The following is a 19,013-nucleotide window of genomic DNA, read 5'->3' as shown; positions in this document are numbered from 1 at the left end:
TGCTCTGATACCAATTGTTGTGCAAGGATAACACCAAAATTTTGGAACCAACTCAGGCTAGCCCACAGGAAATTTATCAAATGAAAATGAAAGAACAAAATATAAAAGACACAAAGATTTTATCGAGGTTCCTCCACAGTCAGTGTAACTGGAGTACGTCCTCGGAGCAGTAGGAGCTCACCCAATAATCCACTATCAACCAAATGGGAGTTTACAAAGTGTTGGCAATCTCACAACCCAAAAGCCCAATACACCCAATAGCTCTCACACACCAAAGAAACAAATAGAGAAAGAAATATAATGAATAATTTCTTCTCTATACATATAGCTCAAAGCTATTACAACAACATCTACTTTGGTGGATGATTACTAACCAAATGAAGCAGCAACTTGTTCTTCTTTTTGGGCTCTCTGCAAGACTGCAACTCTCTGATTTTTTCTCTCTATTTTTCTCCTCTGAAAACAAAAGGGCAGCAGCTCTCTTCTCTCTCTGTACCACACAACCAAATGGAAGAAAGCAACCAAACCCTCCATTATGAAGGAGCCAAAACTCACGGGTGGTGAAGAGAACAAACACAATAATAAAAGGTGTTGTTGCTTTTCCCTTTTTTTCTCCCAAAACAAGGAAAGGTGTTTCTCCCTTTCTTTCTTTATAATTTTTTATAGCCAAAAGCATTTGCAAGTTGTTGTCTAGCCGAAAGCATAGCCAAGTTGGCCACTATCCAACATCGATGTGTGATGGGGCAATCTGTCTCGCATTTCTTCTCTCTTCGGAAGAAGAAACAAAAAGATTGGGCGTTTCCAGAAGAACTATGCCGTCGTTTTACATATGCCGAGATCAGTGCAGCAACTCAATGTTTCGACGAGAGCTTATACGTTGGCGGCATTGGCTTTGGCCCAGTATACAAGGGGCGTATTGAGGTCGATGGGGATGAGGACAGGAAAGACGTTGCAATCAAGCGCATTTCCAGAGGTTCAGAACAAGGAATGCGTGAGTTCAGGGCGGAGGTACAGCTACTGTGCCAGCTGCGCCACCCCAACCTCATCTCTCTCATCGGATTCTGCCAAGAAAATGGAGAGTGTATGATTGTCTACGACTACATGCCCAACGGTGAACTCTCTGATTACCTGTTTGATCCTTTCAATATTAAAAATAAAGATCCCTTTCCCTTGACTTGGAAGCAAAGGCTGAAAATTTGTATTGGGGTGGCGTGCGTAATACACTACCTCCACGCAGGGGTTAAGCATGCTGTCATCCATCGAGACGTGAAATGCTCCAACGTTCTATTGGACCAAAACTTGGTGCCCAAGCTTTCTGACTTCGGGTTGTCCAAGATGGGTCCTCCTGCCTTATCAAATGCATTAATCAAATTAAACTCGCGGGTGTCTGGTACATTCGGGTATCTTGATCCAGAGTATGCATTGTCCGGGCAACTTACCGAAAAATCTGATGTCTTTTCATTTGGAATGGTGTTATTTGAAGTGTTGTTTGCCAAATCTGGTTCAAGAGAGATACCTGAATGTGTGGAAAGGGGTGAGACTTTCCCTGCTATGATTGATCCATTTCTGGTGGGAAAAGTAGCTCCAGATTGTTTGAGAAAATTTATGAACATCGCCGAGAGATGTGTGCGCCCTACAGGAGCTGAACGGCCCACGATGGGTGAAGTGCAGGTGGAACTTGAGTGCGCACTGGAGTTGCAGGAGAGGGCTGACGCCGTCAAGCAGCTCAATGAGTTGGGGACAACTGCAAGCAGTTCTCTTGCTCCTCCTCCTGCCCATGACATGGAGGACTATTCCTACCAAGATATATCATTTTCTGAGATCAACGAAAATTTACCCCATATGTATTTGCGGGAGTGGCCGTGGGATTTATTTACTGATCCGGCATGTTATGCTGATGGTATTGCTAGAGTTGATCCTAACAGGGAAGTAATAACTCAGAAGAAATATTGTGATATGCAATAATATTACTCTTGAAAGAATTAAACTTTGGTTATATCTATCCGAGGAACACTACCGATTCTTTGGTTTAATTCCCCTCTATGCAAATTAAAGGTCAGAGATTCTAGCTTTGATGGCCTCAATCTCAGACTCAATTTCATTTAGGTTTGAAGCTCGGTTGAAAAAACAAGCGTTCCTTTTTAGCGGATTGGAAAGTGGTGTTGCACTAGTGGTGGTAAAAGACCCAATGACATCCTCGGCATCATAAGCAACTTCTCAAATCTCGGAAACCCAATTTCGAAGGCTATCATCTTCGTCTTGCCTCTTATCGGCATCTTTCAAGAAGCATTGCATCCGCCTTAGTTCGACGGGGATCTGCTCAACGTTTTGCTTGACCCCATGTAACAAGGTGGCTTTCTCAATCAGCAGGTCCCCAAGTCTTTCAACAACAAATGATACCACAAACTTCTCCATGCTTTGTGCTTGCTAGCTACGTCCTGATCGTCAAAATTACAGCATTACAAAGGTTAATTTACACAAAAAAAGAAGAAGAAAAAAGTCTCATTCAGTAGGTAATTATTGGCAAGTTTCTCTCCTCTTGTTGGGAAGGTGGTGATGGTCCAATATGGCGTGCGTGATTGGAAATATTTTGATGTGAATGTGGAGCTTTCATATCATCACATAAATATATAATGTCCACACAACCGTTCGACTATTTCCAGTTCAGAGTACATTGATATGTAATACATATGGGTTAGGATTGATGCACACCCATTTTTTAACACCCATTTTCACAAACACTTTGTAGGATACATTCCGTAACTTTTTTTTAAGGATCTGAACCGTGTATATTTTTATTCATCATTCATAAATCAACATTTAAAAAAAATTAGATCAATCCAAAACATTTAAGATATTCATTTGTAATGAAGAAAAATGGACGAACAAGGTTCTGCAAAGAAACATTAAAATAACTATCATTCAATTTGAATGTTATATGGTTTTGGATTACCTAAAAAAATAACGGTTGGATCGTTGAAATATATTACTAAGTAGACCCTACAAAATGTGTCAAACAATATATATATATATATATATATATATCATTAATTTCAGTTGACTGGCTTGATTTTGATGTCTGGCTATTTTGGAAGGCATTAAGATTTATTAACCAGCGCGGTTTAAACGAATTAAGATCCATATGTCACGTTTCTTCAATAATTTGTGGAGATAGCCTCGGTGTACATTAATATTTTAGAGCATCGCGTGAGGTCATAGATATTTATTGGTGCACACTCAATTTTTAACACACTTATTCACAAACACTTTATAGGACACACTCTATAACTCTTTTCAATAGTCTGAACCGTCTATATTTTAATTTATCATTTATAGATCATTCTTGAAAAAAAATAAATCAATCCAAAACTATTAAGGCATTCATTTGTAATAAAGAAAATAAACGAGCAAGGTTATACAAAGAAACATTAAAATAAAGTATCATTCAATTCGATGGTTATATGGTTTTGGATTTGAATGAATTTTGATAGCATTACTCTATGAGGTAAGACCTAAAAGATAAATGGTTGAATTGTTGAAATACATTACTAAATAAGGCCAACAAAATCTGACAAAACAATAATGAGTGTCCCCAGTCGTAGCCCCATATATATATATATATATATATATGTATCAAGACCAGTTCAGTTGATTGACTTGGTTTTGAAGTCTTCTATTTTGGAAGGCATCAAGACTTATTAACGCGTTTTAAACGAATTAATTAAGATCCTTATTATTTCTATTTTATAGATTATGGGGTTTCGTAGTAGTACTGCACAGTAAGGTATGTCACGTTTTTTCAATAATTTGTGGAAGAAAGGTGCACATTCATCTGATCATAGAGGAAAACCTAAGGACAGAGATCGAGATGAAGCTAAATGGGCGTTTCCAGAAGAATTGTGTCGTCGGTTTTCACTCGCGGAGATCATAGCAGCAACTCAAAACTTCAACGCTAGATTACGGATTGGCAGTACCAGAAATCTGTCATTTAAAATTAATGGCCTCATAGATAAGTTTGTGGTGTTTGATCGCCTTGAGGGTCCGGAAACAAGAAAAGACGGTATTAATGTTGGTGCTGCAGTTGCCTACAAAGGATACATCAACCTTGACGGGGTAACTTCCACGGTTGCTATCAAGCGTATTACCGGTGCACATTCTGATATTCAGCGGGGACGCGAGTTCAAGGCGGAGGTGCAGCTACTCTGTCAGCTGCGCCACCCAAATTTAAACTCTCTAATCGGATTCTGCCAAGAAAAGGGAGAATACATCATTGTTTACAGCTACATGTCTAATGGTTTCCTCTCTGACTTCCTTTTCAATCCTTATAACAATAATAGGTACCCGTTGTCTTGGAAGCAAAGGCTGAATATCTGCATCGGGGTAGCGCGCGCAATACACTACCTTCACGCGGGGGTTAAGCATGCGGTCATCCACCACAACGTGAAATGTGACAACATTCTATTGGACCAAAGCTTGGAGGCCAAGCTTTCTAACTTCCGGCTGTGCAAGATGGGTCCTCCTACTTTGTCAAATGCATTAATCAGATTGAACTCCAATTCCGGGGTGTCTGGTACATGCGGGTATCTTGATCCAGAGTATGCTTTGTCCGGCCAGCTTACGGAAAAATCTGATGTCTTCTCATTCGGAGTGGTGTTATTCGAAATATTGTCTGCCAAATATTCAAAAGAGATACCGGGGATACATATGACTCTCCCAGCTGATATTCTGGATCCATATCTCTTGGGAACAATAACTCCGGATTGTTTGCTAAAATATTTGGACATCATCCAAAGATGCGTCTGCCCTACGGGAGCCCAACGGCCAACGATGGGTGAAGTGGAGGTGGAACTTGAGCGTGCGGTGGAGCTGCAGGAGAGAGCAGATGCCGAAAAGGAGTTGAGGACAACTAGCACTCCTCTTGGTGGTCCTGCTGACCGTGCGTACGATTATCAAGGGATATCAGTTTCCGAAATTACTGATGCTTTCTCGTTTCTGAGAGTTAGCCCGACCGGGTCTGCTGATCTTGGGTCAAATAGTATTAACGTTTCAGTACTTTCTGGTGACAGTGGCTCTGAATTCGAATATTCCGGGCGGTAAGCAAAATATTACTTTAGAAAAATTGAATCAAATTACAAGATCACCCTTTTTCTTCACTAATTGCTATCAGTAAGCTAAACCAACTACCTATATAGACGGTGGCTGAAAATAATTCTGGCCCCCTTTTGATCATATTTTTCTTTTCGTTTTTACTTTTTACCATATTGTATTAGCATTTCAATCAATCAGCATTGATTAATTTAATTAATATTCTCATTCAAATTTGGGGGTGGCTTTCTAGCTTTCTACCAGTCGTTGGGTGGGTTGAATGTTGAGTCTGAATTTCAAGCTCAGATTCAATATTCAGCGCGTCTATGTGCTTGGACAACACCATTTGCGGTGTAGTCTGTCTGCGTTGCTTGCGTCCCAATCCAACTTGAAGGTTGGTCAGTTTCATCGAAATTTGAGGCTGCCGAGTGCCTGGACTTGATCAACATCATCGGATAGTTAAGTGTTAAGCCGGTTGGAAAATATAAATGAAGGTATTTTAGAAACTTGATTTAATTAGTTTTTTTATTTGATTTGGTCTGGATTTTCTTGTCCTGTGGACAAGGTTTAATTTAGGGGCATTTTGATTTTAGGATCTCAATAAGATAATTTTTAGATTCTAACCTGAATGGGTTTTAAAATCTTATTTAAGTCCCTAATTTAATATTCAACGCCACATCATATTATAAAATACCTCTACTACCTACCATATTTACAAACTTTGCCATTTAAATTGTCAACCTATTCTATAATTAAGGCTTAAATATATTCCGTTAATAAACTATTCAAACTAAGGTAAATTATACTAATTTATACTTGCTGACAAACAAATTAAGTCTATAGTAATTTAAGTCAATCACCTTAAGAAGTCAAGATAGAAAAATCAATACGTTAAAAAAATTAAATAATAACCCGTAATATAATATATATATATATATCACAAGAGAAATAGTATATCAACTCCTTTTTATCTACGGAAATATCGGTATGGAAATGCCGGTACATACATACACATAGGTACAAAAGTATTGGTATGAAAGTATTGTGTAACGACTCATCCCCAATTATTACGGTTTTTATAATTTTAATGTGTGAATTTAAGAAAATAACCTTCGAGGCAAAAATGTTGACTTATGTTAACCGCCTTGTTGTGTCACATAAGATCTGTTTTCTTAGCATGTCCTTGTTGTACTCGTCGCTATATATGCATGGGCGTAAGCGGGACGTAATTCGGAACTATAACGAAGATTTTACGAGACTTGAAACAATAAAGGTATTTTGGTAATTTTACAATTGGAGATATTTCTCCATCATCTTCTCCGGTGTAATCCGGAGTCATACAGCTTTACCTTCGGGTGATGGACCATGGTTTTTTCACTGGCGTAACCCAGTGTCGTATAGCTTTACCTTCGGGTGATCGATATGTACTGTTTTCAGGTGACTATGATACCCTGGATAGTACAATATTGATGAGATTTACGGATTTGCCTTCGGTGGTGATATTCATTTCTAAGCACGGTTTTATACGTACTAATTTTATGAACGTTTGCATGGCATGTAGAGTTTTCGGAAAAATCAATATGTAGTTTATATGAGTTTTCAAAACAAAGGTTAGTATGTTCAGAAATAAAATGATTTTCCTATTATTCGTATTATTATAAAATTTGGTCCACTCACATTTTCTGTTTTGCGCCTCCTTAGGAGTTAGAGTAAAGGCACATATCCCGGCGTCATGACACTTCCGCTTAGGCATCTTTGAGCCTCATCTGTGTAGGTCCCATTCCACGGTTCGTACCTTTTTTATAATAATACTCTCACATTATTTTGGATTAGTGGTATGCTCTGAACATAATTATGGATTGTTATATTTCTGTCTAATTACATATTTTCTTTATAGATTTCTTCCAAATCTCATTTAGTATGCAATTATTGGAAGATTCTTACTTCTTAGATATATATATCTCGAGTTTTTGTTTGTTTTGTTGGATTTTTGAATCGTCAGGCCCACCTCACTCTAGCGACATTGATATTGTTCTCAACTTTACCACCTGCTCAATCCGTTAGATGTGGGGTTTTATCACAAAAGGCCTCGGTATTAGTTAGAGGGCTAATCTTATTTAAACTCCTTGGTTTCTTTTGCACCCACCAATGTGGGACTTCAACACTCCCCCTAGTAATTGAAACTCAGAGGTCGGCTCTCATGGAGTCTAAACTTGTTTTTAATCTTTTTCAGGAAGTGCCTTTTTAGGAACTTAGAGGCCGGCTCTATGTTAAGATTCCAAGCTTATTTTCAAGCCCTTCCTGGTGACAAGTCTTTAGCTTGCACAGGCCCGAACCATGGGCTCTGATACCATGTTGGATTTTTGAATCGTTGGACATGCCCCACTCAAGCGACACCGATACTGTCCCCAGCTTTACCACCTGCCTAATCCGTCAGATGTGGAGTTTTATCACAAAAGACCTCGGTATTAGTTAGAGTAGAATAATCTTAATTAAACCCCTTGGTTTCTTTTGCACCCACCGATGTGGGACTTTAACATGTTTGTGTATGTCCCTCTCGTCATAAGACGATAGCTTGAAAGTTTCTCTCCTCTTGTTGGAAAGGTGGTGAGTGGGCCAATCTGGCGTGCGTTACTGGAAATGTCTTGACGTGAATGTGGGGATGTCATATCATCATATAATATCCACACAGCCCTTCAATTATTTTGTAGGATACTCTGTTTGGATTTATCTGAAAAAATCGTATCGTAAAAAAATTCAGTTGGTCTTTGGAGGACTTTTGAGTCTTGACGGTGCCATTAATTTCAAAGAAAAAACCAGCCGCCAGCAGGTGGATCTGGTTAATAATTTTGGACCCTCTTTGTCGAATCTACATAATATTGAGAGGATGAGGAGGATCGTTTTGTCAGTCCATGTCTTAGATGCGGAGTGATGGGGCTTACTGCGCAGTCTGTCTCTCGTTTCTTCTCTTTTCGGAAGAAGAAACAAAAAGATTGGGCGTTTCCAGAAGAATTATGCCGTCGTTTTACACTTGCTGAGATCAGTGCAGCAACTCAATGTTTCGACCAAACCTTATGTATTGGTAAAAGTGCCTTCGGCACAGTATACAAAGGGCGTATTAAGGTCGATGGGGATGAGGACAGGAAAGACGTTGCAATCCAGCGCATTTCCGGAGGTTCAGAACGACGAATGCGTGAGTTCAGGGCGGAGGTACAGCTACTGTGCCAGCTGCGCCACCCCAACCTCATCTCTCTCATCGGATTCTGCCAAGAAAATGGAGAGCGTATCACTGTCTACGACTACATGCCCAACGGTACCCTCTCTGATTACCTCCTTGATCCTTCCAATACTAAAAATAAAGATCCTTTTCCCTTGACTTGGAAGCTATAAGAAAACGTGATATTGCAGAATGCTTTTCATAATCATGCCGAAGGCTAGGGTTACAATATATATACGAAAGACACAACCCTAATCCTAAACTAATGCCTAGAAACAAGGAAGTCAAACCTTATCAGGTAAGTAAAGGCTAAGTACAGATTTACAAGATTCACTATACTAATCCAAGATATCTTCTTTAACACTCCCCCTCAAGTTGGAGTGTATGTTAATAACACCCAACTTGCTGAGCAATGTTTCAAACTGTGTAGAATTCAACGGTTTGGTGAAGATGTCTGCTGGTTGCTCACTTGTTCGTATGTATGCCGTACGAATCATTCCTTCTTGAATCTTCTCTCTTACCAAATGACAATCAATCTCTATGTGCTTTGTCCTTTCATGAAATACCGGGTTTGAAGCAATGTATATGGCTGCTTGGTTATCACAGAATAACATGACTGGTTGTGAATGACTCACCTTTAAATCTCTCAAAATGTTCTTTAACCACGTGATCTCACAACATGTGGCTGCCATGGAACGGTACTCGGCTTCAGCACTGGAACGAGAGACAGTAGTTTGCTTCTTTGTTTTCCAGGATATCGGTGCTTGACCCAGTTGAATGTAATAACCTGTTATTGATCTTCTTGTGTCCTTGCACCTGGCCCAATCAGCGTCACAGAATGCACTTAACTGCAAGGATCCCTTGGATGGCAGCAATATACCTTGTCCCGGTGAACTCTTGATGTATCTGAGAACTTTGTGTGCTGCCTCAAGGTGTGGTTGTCTAGGCTTGTCCATAAACTGGCTTAACATGTGCACAGCATAAGCTAAGTCCGGCCTGGTTATGGTTAGGTAGATCAACCTACCCACAAGTCTTCTATATGATGAAGCATCAATAAGAAGTTCTCCTTCCATCTGTGTAAGAGAAACATTTGATTCTACAGGAAACCGTGAAGGTTTGGCACCCAAAAATCCCGCATCATCTAAGATATCCAATGCATATTTGCGTTGACATAAGGTGATGCCATTTGTAGATCGTGCAACCTCTAACCCCAAGAAATACTTGAGTTGTCCCAAATCCTTTAATTTGAATTGTTGTGAAAGGGACTGCTTCGTGGCTTCAATTTCTTGTAGATTATTTCCTGCTAAAATTACATCATCAACATATACCAATAAAGCAATGAAGTTACCGTGCTGACTTCGGACGAACAATGAATAGTCAGAACACGATTGATGAAATCCAGCAGCCTTGAGAGCAGTGGAAAGTTTAATGAACCATTGTCTTGAGGCTTGTTTTAAACCATATAAGGATTTGTGTAGCTTGCAAACACGAGTCTCCCCCTTTCGTCCAAAGCCAGGAGGTAAATTCATGTACACTTCCTCATCCAGATCGCCATGCAAGAAGGCGTTGTTGACATCGAGTTGATGTAAATACCAATGACGCACAGCAGCAACACTAAGGAGTACACGGACAGTGGTTAACTTGGCAACTGGAGCAAAGGTTTCACGATAGTCGACCCCTTCGATTTGACTATAGCCCTTGGCAACCAACCGAGCTTTGTAACGCTCGATGGTCCCATCAGGTTTAAGCTTAACCTTGTACACCCATTTGCAGCCAATCGGCTTTTTGTGATGAGGAAGTGGAACAAGGGACCAAGTATGGTTTTCCTGAAGAGCAGCAAGTTCGTGGTGCATGGCATCACGCCATTGTGGATGTTGGACAGCCTGCAGGAAGGTGGTGGGTTCTCGAATGGTGGTGACGTTAGTAACAAAATGCTTATGCATAGGGGAGAGGCGATTGTAAGATAAGTAATGAGACAGAGGGTGAGCAGTACCTGATACCTGAACCATATTCGAGGAAGGAGCAAGTCGGGACGGGAGAGAGGTCTCAACATGGAAATCCTGCAAGAAAGAAGATGGTTTGGTAGGACGTGTGCCACGCCGGGGTGGCGGTGGTGCAGCAGGAGAGGAAGACGGAGAGGATGGGGGTGAAGAAAGTAAGGAAGGGGAAGTAGGCTCAACAGGGAGAGCGATGTCAGGGGGGGAAGCGATGGGAGGTTCTATGGGAAATATAGGGACTGGATCAAAGGATGGCGAGTAGGGTGCTACGGGAAGGGAAGGAGGAGTGGGAGGGGAAGCAGCGGAAGGGTGGGGTAAGTTGTAGGGAAAATGGTCTTCGAAAAAGAGGACATCCCGTGACACAAAAAACTTGTTAAGTGTAAGGTCAAACAAGCGGTAACCCTTCTGGCCATAAGGATACCCAACAAAAATGCACCGTCGTGCACGGGGATCAAATTTAGAGGGTTTTTGTGCATGGGTGGATGCAAAACATAAGCATCCAAAGACACGTAAATGCATGTAATGAGGTGCCTTGTGAAACAACTTGTGGTATGGTGTTTGCCCTTGGAGAAGTGGTGTGGGTGTACGATTGATAAGATAGGCCGAAGTGAGAATAGCATCCCCCCAAAAATGTTTAGGAAGGTTGGCTTGAAAAAGGAGGGCTCGAGCAACATTTAACAGGTGACGGTGTTTGCGTTCAGCAACACCATTTTGTTGTGGTGTGTTGACACAACTGGTTTGATGCAGGATCCCTTTGAGTTGATAAAAGGTGACAAGTTTGAACTCGGGACCGTTATCACTTCGAATCACCTTAACTGTTGTATTGAATTGATTCTCAACCATGTGTATAAATTGAACAAGAATATCTTGTGTGTCAGATTTTTGTTTCATCAAATAAACCCAGGTGCACCGTGTGTAATCATCAACAATGGTAAGAAAATATTTGGCACCTGAGAGGGAAGGAACTTGATAACCCCCCCAAATGTCAATATGTATTAATTCAAAACATGAACGAGTAGATATAGAACTCAAGGGAAAAGACAATCTGGTTTGTTTAGCCAATGGGCAAATTAAACATGTATTGGAATCACATGACTTATTGTGCATAAAGGGAAGTAACGAGGACACTTTAGGTGATGGATGCCCAAGGCGTTGGTGCCAAAAAGGAGAACTCATAGTGGTGGTGGTGTTGCAGGATCCCTTCCTTGGTGGGTCGAGATGGTAGAGTCCCTCCCGTTCAATTCCCGTCCCAATCATCTTCCCCGAACGTAGGTCCTGTATGACACAAGATTGTTTGAGAAAAATGGTGATGTAAAGGGAATCGTAAGCTAACTTGCTAATAGATATGAGGTTTAGCCTAAACAATGGTACGCATAAAACATTGTCAAGGATAAAGTTGGGAGAGAAAACCACTTGGCCGACATGGGTTACATTAGCAAGGGAACCATTTGGTAATTCAACATTATGATTTTCAACACGTTTTGAGGACGTGAGAAACTCAGGACTGCATACGATGTGGTCGGTGGCCCCACTGTCCAAAATCCAAATAACTTGCCTTCCATTACGCATGAAAGAAAAAGCTTTACCTGAGAGTTCTTCATGATTCGAAGAGTTACCCACTTGATTAGCAAATGAGGATTTGCTTTTGTTCAAAAGCTGAAGAATCTGCTTGCAGTCCTCTGGAGAAAAAGGAAAATTGGGCATTGCATCCTTCTTGTCACGACCCGTGACTTGGTTGCCCTTGAAAGGGCGATTTTGTTCAGTCTCAGCCGCTGCTTTTCTTTTGCGGCAAGGGTCAAAAGTGTGTCCTTTCCAACCGCAAAACGTGCACTTGAGATGAGCACGACAATTCTTGGTGCTATGATTGGTCTTGTTGCATTTGGCGCATCGCTGACTACCATCTTCTGTCTCGGGTTCTCGACCAGCGCCCCTCACTGCAAACACAGCAGCTTCAGGCTGCACGGTGCTGCCCTTTCCGTTTGATACTTCAACTTGTTTCTCATGACGAAGAACAAGTGCATATGCTTTGTTAACAGTTGGCAATGGATCCAGCAAGAGGGTGTTGCTACGAACTGTAGCATATGAGTCACGTAAGCCCATAAGGAATTTCATTGTTTTCTGAGTCTCAACATATGATGTTATCTCGTTCCTTGCTTCACAATGGCATGTCGGGATTGAACATAGGGTGTCACGTTCATCCCAAAGACTCTTGAGTTTTGTGAAGTAAGAACTCACCGTCATGTTGCTTTGCACACAATTATGGATTTCGTTTTCTATGTGAAACAGTTGAACTATGTTCACATGAGAAAACCTTTCTTGCAGGTCAAGCCACATCTGCCGCGCATCCTTGCAGTGTATGACACTTCCTGAGATTTCTTTTGACATGGAACCGAGCAACCATGTTTTCACCAGATTATTGCACCGGTTCCATTGCTGTAACTCTTCAACCTGTGCATCAGTTGGCTTCGCGATTGTTCCATCAACCAGCCCTAACTTGTTTTTAACCATCAAGGCCATGGTCATGGATTGCGCCCATGTGCCATAGTTGTCTTCCACGAGTGGCTGCGGTACAAGAATGGCGCCAGGCTGATCCGAGTGATGAAGATAAAGTGGATGATTAGGGTGTTCCCACTTCTGATGCAAAGTCATGCCTGAGGAGGTTGACTGTTCTGGTTTTTCACCCATGGCTATGGTTGCTAGGGTTTAATATCTGTCGAGGTTTTGCTAGATCGTTGGCTCTTGATACCATATAAGAAAACGTGATATTGCAGAATGCTTTTCATAATCATGCCGAAGGCTAGGGTTACAATATATATACGAAAGACACAACCCTAATCCTAAACTAATGCCTAGAAACAAGGAAGTCAAACCTTATCAGGTAAGTAAAGGCTAAGTACAGATTTACAAGATTCACTATACTAATCCAAGATATCTTCTTTAACAGAAGCAAAAGCTGAAAATTTGTATTGGGGTGGCGCGTTCAGTACACTACCTCCACGCAGGGGTTAAGCATGCTGTCATCCATCGAGACGTGAAATGCTTTAACGTTCTATTGGACCAAAACTTGGTGCCCAAGCTTTCCAGCTTCGGTTTGTCCAAGATGGGTCCTCCTGCCTTGTCAAATGCATTAATCAAAATGAACTCGAACCTCACCGGTACATTTGGCTATGTTGATCCAGAGTATTTAGATTCCGGCAACGTTACCGAAAAATCTGATGTCTACTCGTTTGGAGTGGTGTTATTAGAAGTGTTGTGTGCCAAATCTATTCTAATATTGTCAAATGAACGCCCCGGCAGCGGTGCGATCTTCCCGGATCTGATTGATCCATTTCTGAAGGGAAAAGTAGCTCCGGATTGTTTGAAAAAATTTATGAACATCACCGTGAGATGCCTGCGTCGGACAGGAGCTGAACGGCCCACGATGGGTGAAGTGCAGGTGGAACTTGAGTGCGCACTGGAGTTGCAGGAAAGCGCAGACGCCGTCAAGCAGCTCAAGGAGTTGGGGACAAGTGCAAGCACTTCTCTTGCTCCTCCTCTTCCTGCCTATGACATGGAGGACTATACCTACGAAAATATATCATTTTCTGAGATCAATGAAACTTTCTGTATATTAGTGAGATTCATTTAGTACTGATGAGGCAGCTTCTGTTGATAGCATTGCTAGCATTGATCCTAAAAGGAAAGCAATAACATAGAAGAAATATTGTGAAGGTAAAGAAAAAATCATGCTGGAAGAATAAACTACCAGCTTCGTTGAGAGCTAGAGCGAGAACAATGTCAAAAATACTTGTGCTTAAACTCATAAATCTCACTATTCTTGGTTTCCAGTCTCAGCCATGAAAATGTTTTGAATGGATTTTGACAATGGTTACCATCAAGGCTCTGTTGCCATAATCAATTATACCAAGTATTTCAAAAATACATTGACAACCAAAGTCAACGGTCGAGACTCGAACTAAACAAATGCCCCTTCAGTACATCATTAGAGAATCACAACCATCAGCAGAGAAAATATATGCAACTATGCTGATCGAAAGAGTTATTTTCAGCTTCTTTTGGTCACCGAAGAAATATAGCTTCTCTGGTTTCCTAACTCCGTTTTCTGTAGCATTAGTTCCAATCCTGCTGCAAATTTTCAGTAGAAAATTAATGCATGCAATTCAACATTGGTATATCTACTTGTATACATAGAGCATAATTTTTTGCACTGCTGGGACAATAACCCTCGTACAAAATTAGAATCATGACAATTCAACATTGATGTATTTCAATTATACCAATGGATATTACTCCTTTTTGTTTTGTTTACCGGGTCAGCTGATCTTGATTAAAATAGTGTTGATTTTTCGGTACAAGTCTAGTTTGTCTTGTATTTCTTGTATAATTGATTAGCATTTCACTTAATCAGCATTGATTAATTTAAGGGGAAACTTGATATAAGTCCAATTTTTTGAGCCAATAGTAGGAATAGTCCAGTTTATTAAAATAAGTCCAATTTGTTATATTTAATTATTTAATTATCAATAGTTATCTGTTCAATGATAAGATCTATTATAAAAATCAAATTTCTTCCCAATTATCTCTTTGCTTATTTCTTTTTATTTATCTTTTTGTTATTTCTCGTTCTTCCTCCTACTTTAAACCCCATTTATAGATTTTATTTTTAATTTTTGTAATCGACCTATATTACAGGTTAATTATATTTATCTACCTATATGACAGATTCTTTTTTTATAATCAACCTGTCACAGATTAATGTGTCTTACTTGTAGGTATGTTATGTTTTTTCTACCCTTTAATTAGGTTTCATATCTCACGTGTAGGTATATTATATACATTCATATATTTGTTACTTGAGTTAGGGTAGAATGTTTTGCAGATAAATTTATTTTAGTTTTGTTACAAGATATTAAATATATTCTTTTGGAGTTGGAAAATGCATAATATTAGAAGATTTTAATTGATTTTTAATATTTTTAGAAAATATAAAATGAGTATAAAAGAAATAAAAACATATAATTAGATAACTGGACTCACTCCTAAAAACACTCTACGTTTTTGGACCTGGATCTAAAAGCCCCTAAAAAAAAATAGTGGCTTATTCATTTCAATTCAACCCTTTATTCTGGGGGATACAAAAATAGGAACCAGGATCCTCGCCGGATCCATTCCCTAGGGATCCTAAGGATTACGCAATCGTGTCCGTTCATCGTATATCGTGCGGTTATAAATCATTTAAAATTTAAAATTTAAAATTCAAATATAAATAGTACATAATGAAAACTGGTCGCACGATATACAATAAACAGACACGATTGCATGATCCCTAGGGAATGGATCCGGTGAGGATCCTGGTTCCAAAAATAGTGGTCCCAATCCAACTGCCGAGTTTTCATTTGGTCAGTTTTCTCAGAGGATTAGAATAACTTTTCTTCTGGCGGTCTAAGTAGATCACAATAACTTTTAATTAGAGTACAATCTCGGCAGCCTCAAATTTCAATGAAACTGACCAACCTTCAAGTTGGATTGGAACGCAAGCAATGCAGACAGACCACCGCAAATGGCTTTGTCAAAGCAGATAGATAGCGCTGAATATTGAATTCGAGCTTGAAATTTAGACTCAACATTCAACCTACCCAACGACTGGTAGAAAGCCAAAAAGCCACCCCCATATTTCAATGAGGATATTAATTAAATATAACAAATTGGACTTATTTTAATAAACTGGACTATTCCTACTATTGGCTCAAAAAATTGGACTTATATCAAGTTTCCCCTCTTTTTTATTAGAATAACTCTTCTTCTTGAATTACAATTTCATTTTGAAATTTGAGGTTGGTCAGTTTTCCATAAATACCTTCTCATAAAAAAGAAAAAAAAAAATTGAAATTGTATTTGACAACTCTAAGATTGTACTCTACTTAGACCGCCAGACCATGATGCTCTACTTAGACCATCAAACAAGAGTGCTCCACTTAGACCACCAGACAAGGGCAAGACTGAGAACCATCCGAATAGTACTATGTTTGACAACTGGGCTAAAAGTCTCAGTGTTGAAGCCATTGGCTACGAACCTTGCCTTATGACGTTCTATGGAAACATCTGCACGACGCTTTATTTTATAAACCCATTTGTTTGGAAGCAAGTTCATCTGGGAATGGTAGGGCACCAAACTGCCAGCCATTTGCAGCAAATATTCGAAGAAGAAACTTTCCATGCAGCAGCTGGTTAATGATTTTGGATCCTCTCCTCAAATATCTATATATTATAGGATGAGGAGGACCACTTTGTGAGTCCATGCTTCGATGTGTGATGGGGCAGTCTGTCTCGCATTTCTTCTCTCTTCGGAAGAAGAAACAAAAAGATTGGGCGTTTCCAGAAGAACTATGCCGTCGGTTTACATATGCCGAGATCAGTGCAGCAACTCAATGTTTCGACGAGAGCATATACATTGGCGGCATTGGCTTTGGCCCAGTATACAAAGGGCGTATTAAGGTCGATGGGGATGAGGACAGGAAAGACGTTGCAATCAAGCGCATTTCCAGAGGTTCAGAACAAGGAATGCGTGAGTTCAGGGCGGACGTACAGCTACTGTGCCAGCCGCGCCACCCCAACCTCATCTCTCTCATCGGATTCTGCCAAGAAAATGGAGAGTGTATGATTGTCTACGACTACATGCCCAACGGTGAACTCTTTGATTACCTCTTTGATCCTTCCAATATTAAAAATAAAGATCCCTTTCCCTTGACTTGGAAGCAAAGGCTGAAAATTTGTATTGGGGTGGCGAGCGTAATACACTACCTCCACGCAGGGGTTAAGCATGCTGTCATCCATCGAGACGTGAAATGCTCCAACGTTCTATTGGACCAAAACTTGGTGCCCAAGCTTTCTGACTTCGGGTTGTCCAAGATGGGTCCTCCTGCCTTATCAAATGCATTAATCAAATTAAACTCGCGGGTGTCTGGTACATTCGGGTATCTTGATCCAGAGTATGCATTGTCCGGGCAACTTACCGAAAAATCTGATGTCTTTTCATTTGGAATGGTGTTATTTGAAGTGTTGTGTGCCAAATCTGGTTCAAGAGAGATACCTGAATGTGTGGAAAGGGGTGAGACTTTCCCTGCTATGATTGATCCATTTCTGGTGGGAAAAGTAGCTCCAGATTGTTTGAGAAAATTTATGAACATCGCCGAGAGATGTGTGCGCCCTACAGGAGCTGAACGGCCCACGATGGGTGAAGTGCAGGTGGAACTTGAGGGCGCACTGGAGTTGCAGGAGAGGGCTGACGCCGTCAAGCAGCTCAATGAGTTGGGGACAACTGCAAGCAGTTCTCTTGCTTCTCCTCCTGCCCATGACATGGAGGACTATTCCTACCAAGATATATCATTTTCTGAGATCAACGAAAATTTACCCCATATGTATTTGCGGAAGTGGCCGTGGGATTTATTTACTGATCCGGCATGTTATGCTGATGGTATTGCTAGAGTTGATCCTAACAGGGAAGTAATAACTTAGAAGAAATATTGTGATATGCAATAATATTACTCTTGAAAGAATTAAACTTTGGTTATATCTATCCGAGGAACACTACCGATTCTTTGGTTTAATTCCCCTCTATGCAAATTAAAGGTCAGAGATTCTAGCTTTGATGGCCTCAATCTCAGACCCAATTTCATTTAGGTTTGAAGCTCGGTTGAAAAAACAAGCGTTCCTTTTTAGCGGATTGGAAATTGGTGTTGCACTTGTGGTGGTAAAAGACCCAATGACATCCTCGGCATCATAAGCAACTTATCAAATCTCGGAAACCCAATTTCGAAGGCTATCATCTTCGTCTTGCCTCTTATCGGCATCTTTCAAGAAGCATTGCATCCGCCTTGGTTCGACGGGGATCTGCTCAACGTTTTGCTTGACCCCATGTAACAAGGTGGCTTTCTCAATCAGCAGGTCCCCAAGTCTTTCAACAACAAATGATACCACAAACTTCTCCATGCTTTGTGCTTGCTAGCTACTTCCTGATCCTCAAAATTACAGCATTACAAAGGTTAATTTACGCAAAAAAAGAAGAAGAAAAAAAGTCTCATTCAGTAGGTAATTATTGGCAAGTTTCTCTCCTCTTGTTGGGAAGGTGGTGATGGTCCAATATGGCGTGCGTGACTGGAAAAAAAGAAGATGAAAAAAGTCTCATTCAGTAGGTAATTATTGGCAAGTTTCTCTCCTCTTGTTGGGAAGGTGGTGATGGTCCAATATGGCGTGCGTGACTGGAAATATTTTGATGTGAATGTGGAGCTTGTAAGACTAAACTTATCAAAAATTACAAGTTAAGAGATTAAGCTCATGAACCACAAATTTATACAAGTATTAAAATTACAATTCGATAAACATAATGACAAACTAACCTGTAAAAATAGTAGAAGAAGAAGCCAAATCAGACTTCAAACAGTGCACCTTCTCCTCTCTTGCAAAACCAAAAGTACTCAAACTAACAATAGGTCTTAGTTCAATATTGAGCGTATGCTTTGTGAGAGCAGTGGCTTATGTTTTTATACTAACCATAGATTGCCCTATTACAACCCTACAAGGAATACAAGACAAAATCCTTGTACGAGTTCTATTCCTAAGCTTATCAACATAGAGTTTCAATCCAAACCAAAGTCGAATTAACTCTCATAAACATATTAAGACTTCTCTATAGCAATCTGAGACAACAAGGATTA

The 19,013-nt window shown here is 40.3% G+C and overlaps 4 protein-coding genes across 7 annotated transcripts in view; 3 read left to right on the top strand and 1 right to left on the bottom strand.

Moving 5' to 3' along the window:
• Positions 1-700: 700 nt before the first annotated feature.
• Positions 701-2,743, top strand: LOC103968084 (receptor-like protein kinase FERONIA). Its single transcript, XM_048568595.1, has one exon. The coding sequence runs from the start codon at positions 739-741 to the stop codon at positions 1,963-1,965; it is 1,227 nt and encodes a 408-aa protein (XP_048424552.1). The 5' UTR covers positions 701-738; the 3' UTR covers positions 1,966-2,743.
• A 975-nt stretch (positions 2,744-3,718) lies between these two features.
• Positions 3,719-5,242, top strand: LOC103968141 (receptor-like protein kinase FERONIA). Its single transcript, XM_018642319.2, has one exon. The coding sequence runs from the start codon at positions 3,787-3,789 to the stop codon at positions 5,095-5,097; it is 1,311 nt and encodes a 436-aa protein (XP_018497835.2). The 5' UTR covers positions 3,719-3,786; the 3' UTR covers positions 5,098-5,242.
• A 2,613-nt stretch (positions 5,243-7,855) lies between these two features.
• LOC103968139 (receptor-like protein kinase FERONIA) lies at positions 7,856-17,875 on the top strand. 4 transcript variants are annotated; one of them, XM_048568493.1, is made up of 2 exons: positions 7,856-8,398; positions 17,111-17,875. In XM_048568493.1, the coding sequence occupies exons 1-2, from the start codon at positions 8,017-8,019 to the stop codon at positions 17,812-17,814; spliced, it is 1,086 nt and encodes a 361-aa protein (XP_048424450.1). In that variant the 5' UTR covers positions 7,856-8,016; the 3' UTR covers positions 17,815-17,875. The 4 variants fall into 4 exon arrangements, with proteins under 4 accessions (XP_048424450.1, XP_048424451.1, XP_048424449.1 ...); XM_048568494.1 differs by lacking the exon at positions 17,111-17,875 and adding an exon at positions 13,302-13,953 and having other exon boundaries at positions 7,874-8,398; XM_048568492.1 differs by lacking the exon at positions 17,111-17,875 and adding an exon at positions 13,243-13,953 and having other exon boundaries at positions 7,881-8,465.
• The window catches only part of LOC103934947 (putative disease resistance protein At1g50180), a 29,972-nt gene continuing 24,687 nt past the window's right edge, over positions 13,729-19,013 (bottom strand). The window contains exon 3 of the mRNA XM_048568481.1: positions 13,729-13,863. The gene's annotated coding sequence lies outside the window, so the exon portion shown is untranslated. The remainder of the gene's footprint in view (positions 13,864-19,013) is intronic.

Source organism: the organism of the source record quoted next, unplaced genomic scaffold (assembly GCF_019419815.1).
Source record: "Pyrus x bretschneideri cultivar Hongxiangsu unplaced genomic scaffold, Pyrus_bretschneideri_v1 Contig48, whole genome shotgun sequence".
NCBI classification, from domain to species: Eukaryota; Viridiplantae; Streptophyta; class Magnoliopsida; order Rosales; family Rosaceae; genus Pyrus; species Pyrus x bretschneideri.
This window is presented reverse-complemented; position numbering and strand designations above follow the sequence as displayed.

What these genes read in the sequence shown, in the direction of transcription:
- LOC103968084 (XM_048568595.1), top strand. Translation starts at nt 739, where the DNA reads ATGGGGCAATCTGTCTCGCATTTCTTCTCTCTTCGGAAGAAGAAACAA.
- LOC103968141 (XM_018642319.2), top strand. Translation starts at nt 3,787, where the DNA reads ATGTCACGTTTTTTCAATAATTTGTGGAAGAAAGGTGCACATTCATCT.
- LOC103968139 (XM_048568492.1), top strand. Translation starts at nt 8,017, where the DNA reads ATGGGGCTTACTGCGCAGTCTGTCTCTCGTTTCTTCTCTTTTCGGAAG. An exon ending in GATCCTTTTCCCTTGACTTG is followed by an intron (nt 8,466 to 13,242) that starts GAAGCTATAAGA and finishes TCTTCTTTAACA; the next exon opens with GAAGCAAAAGCTGAAAATTT.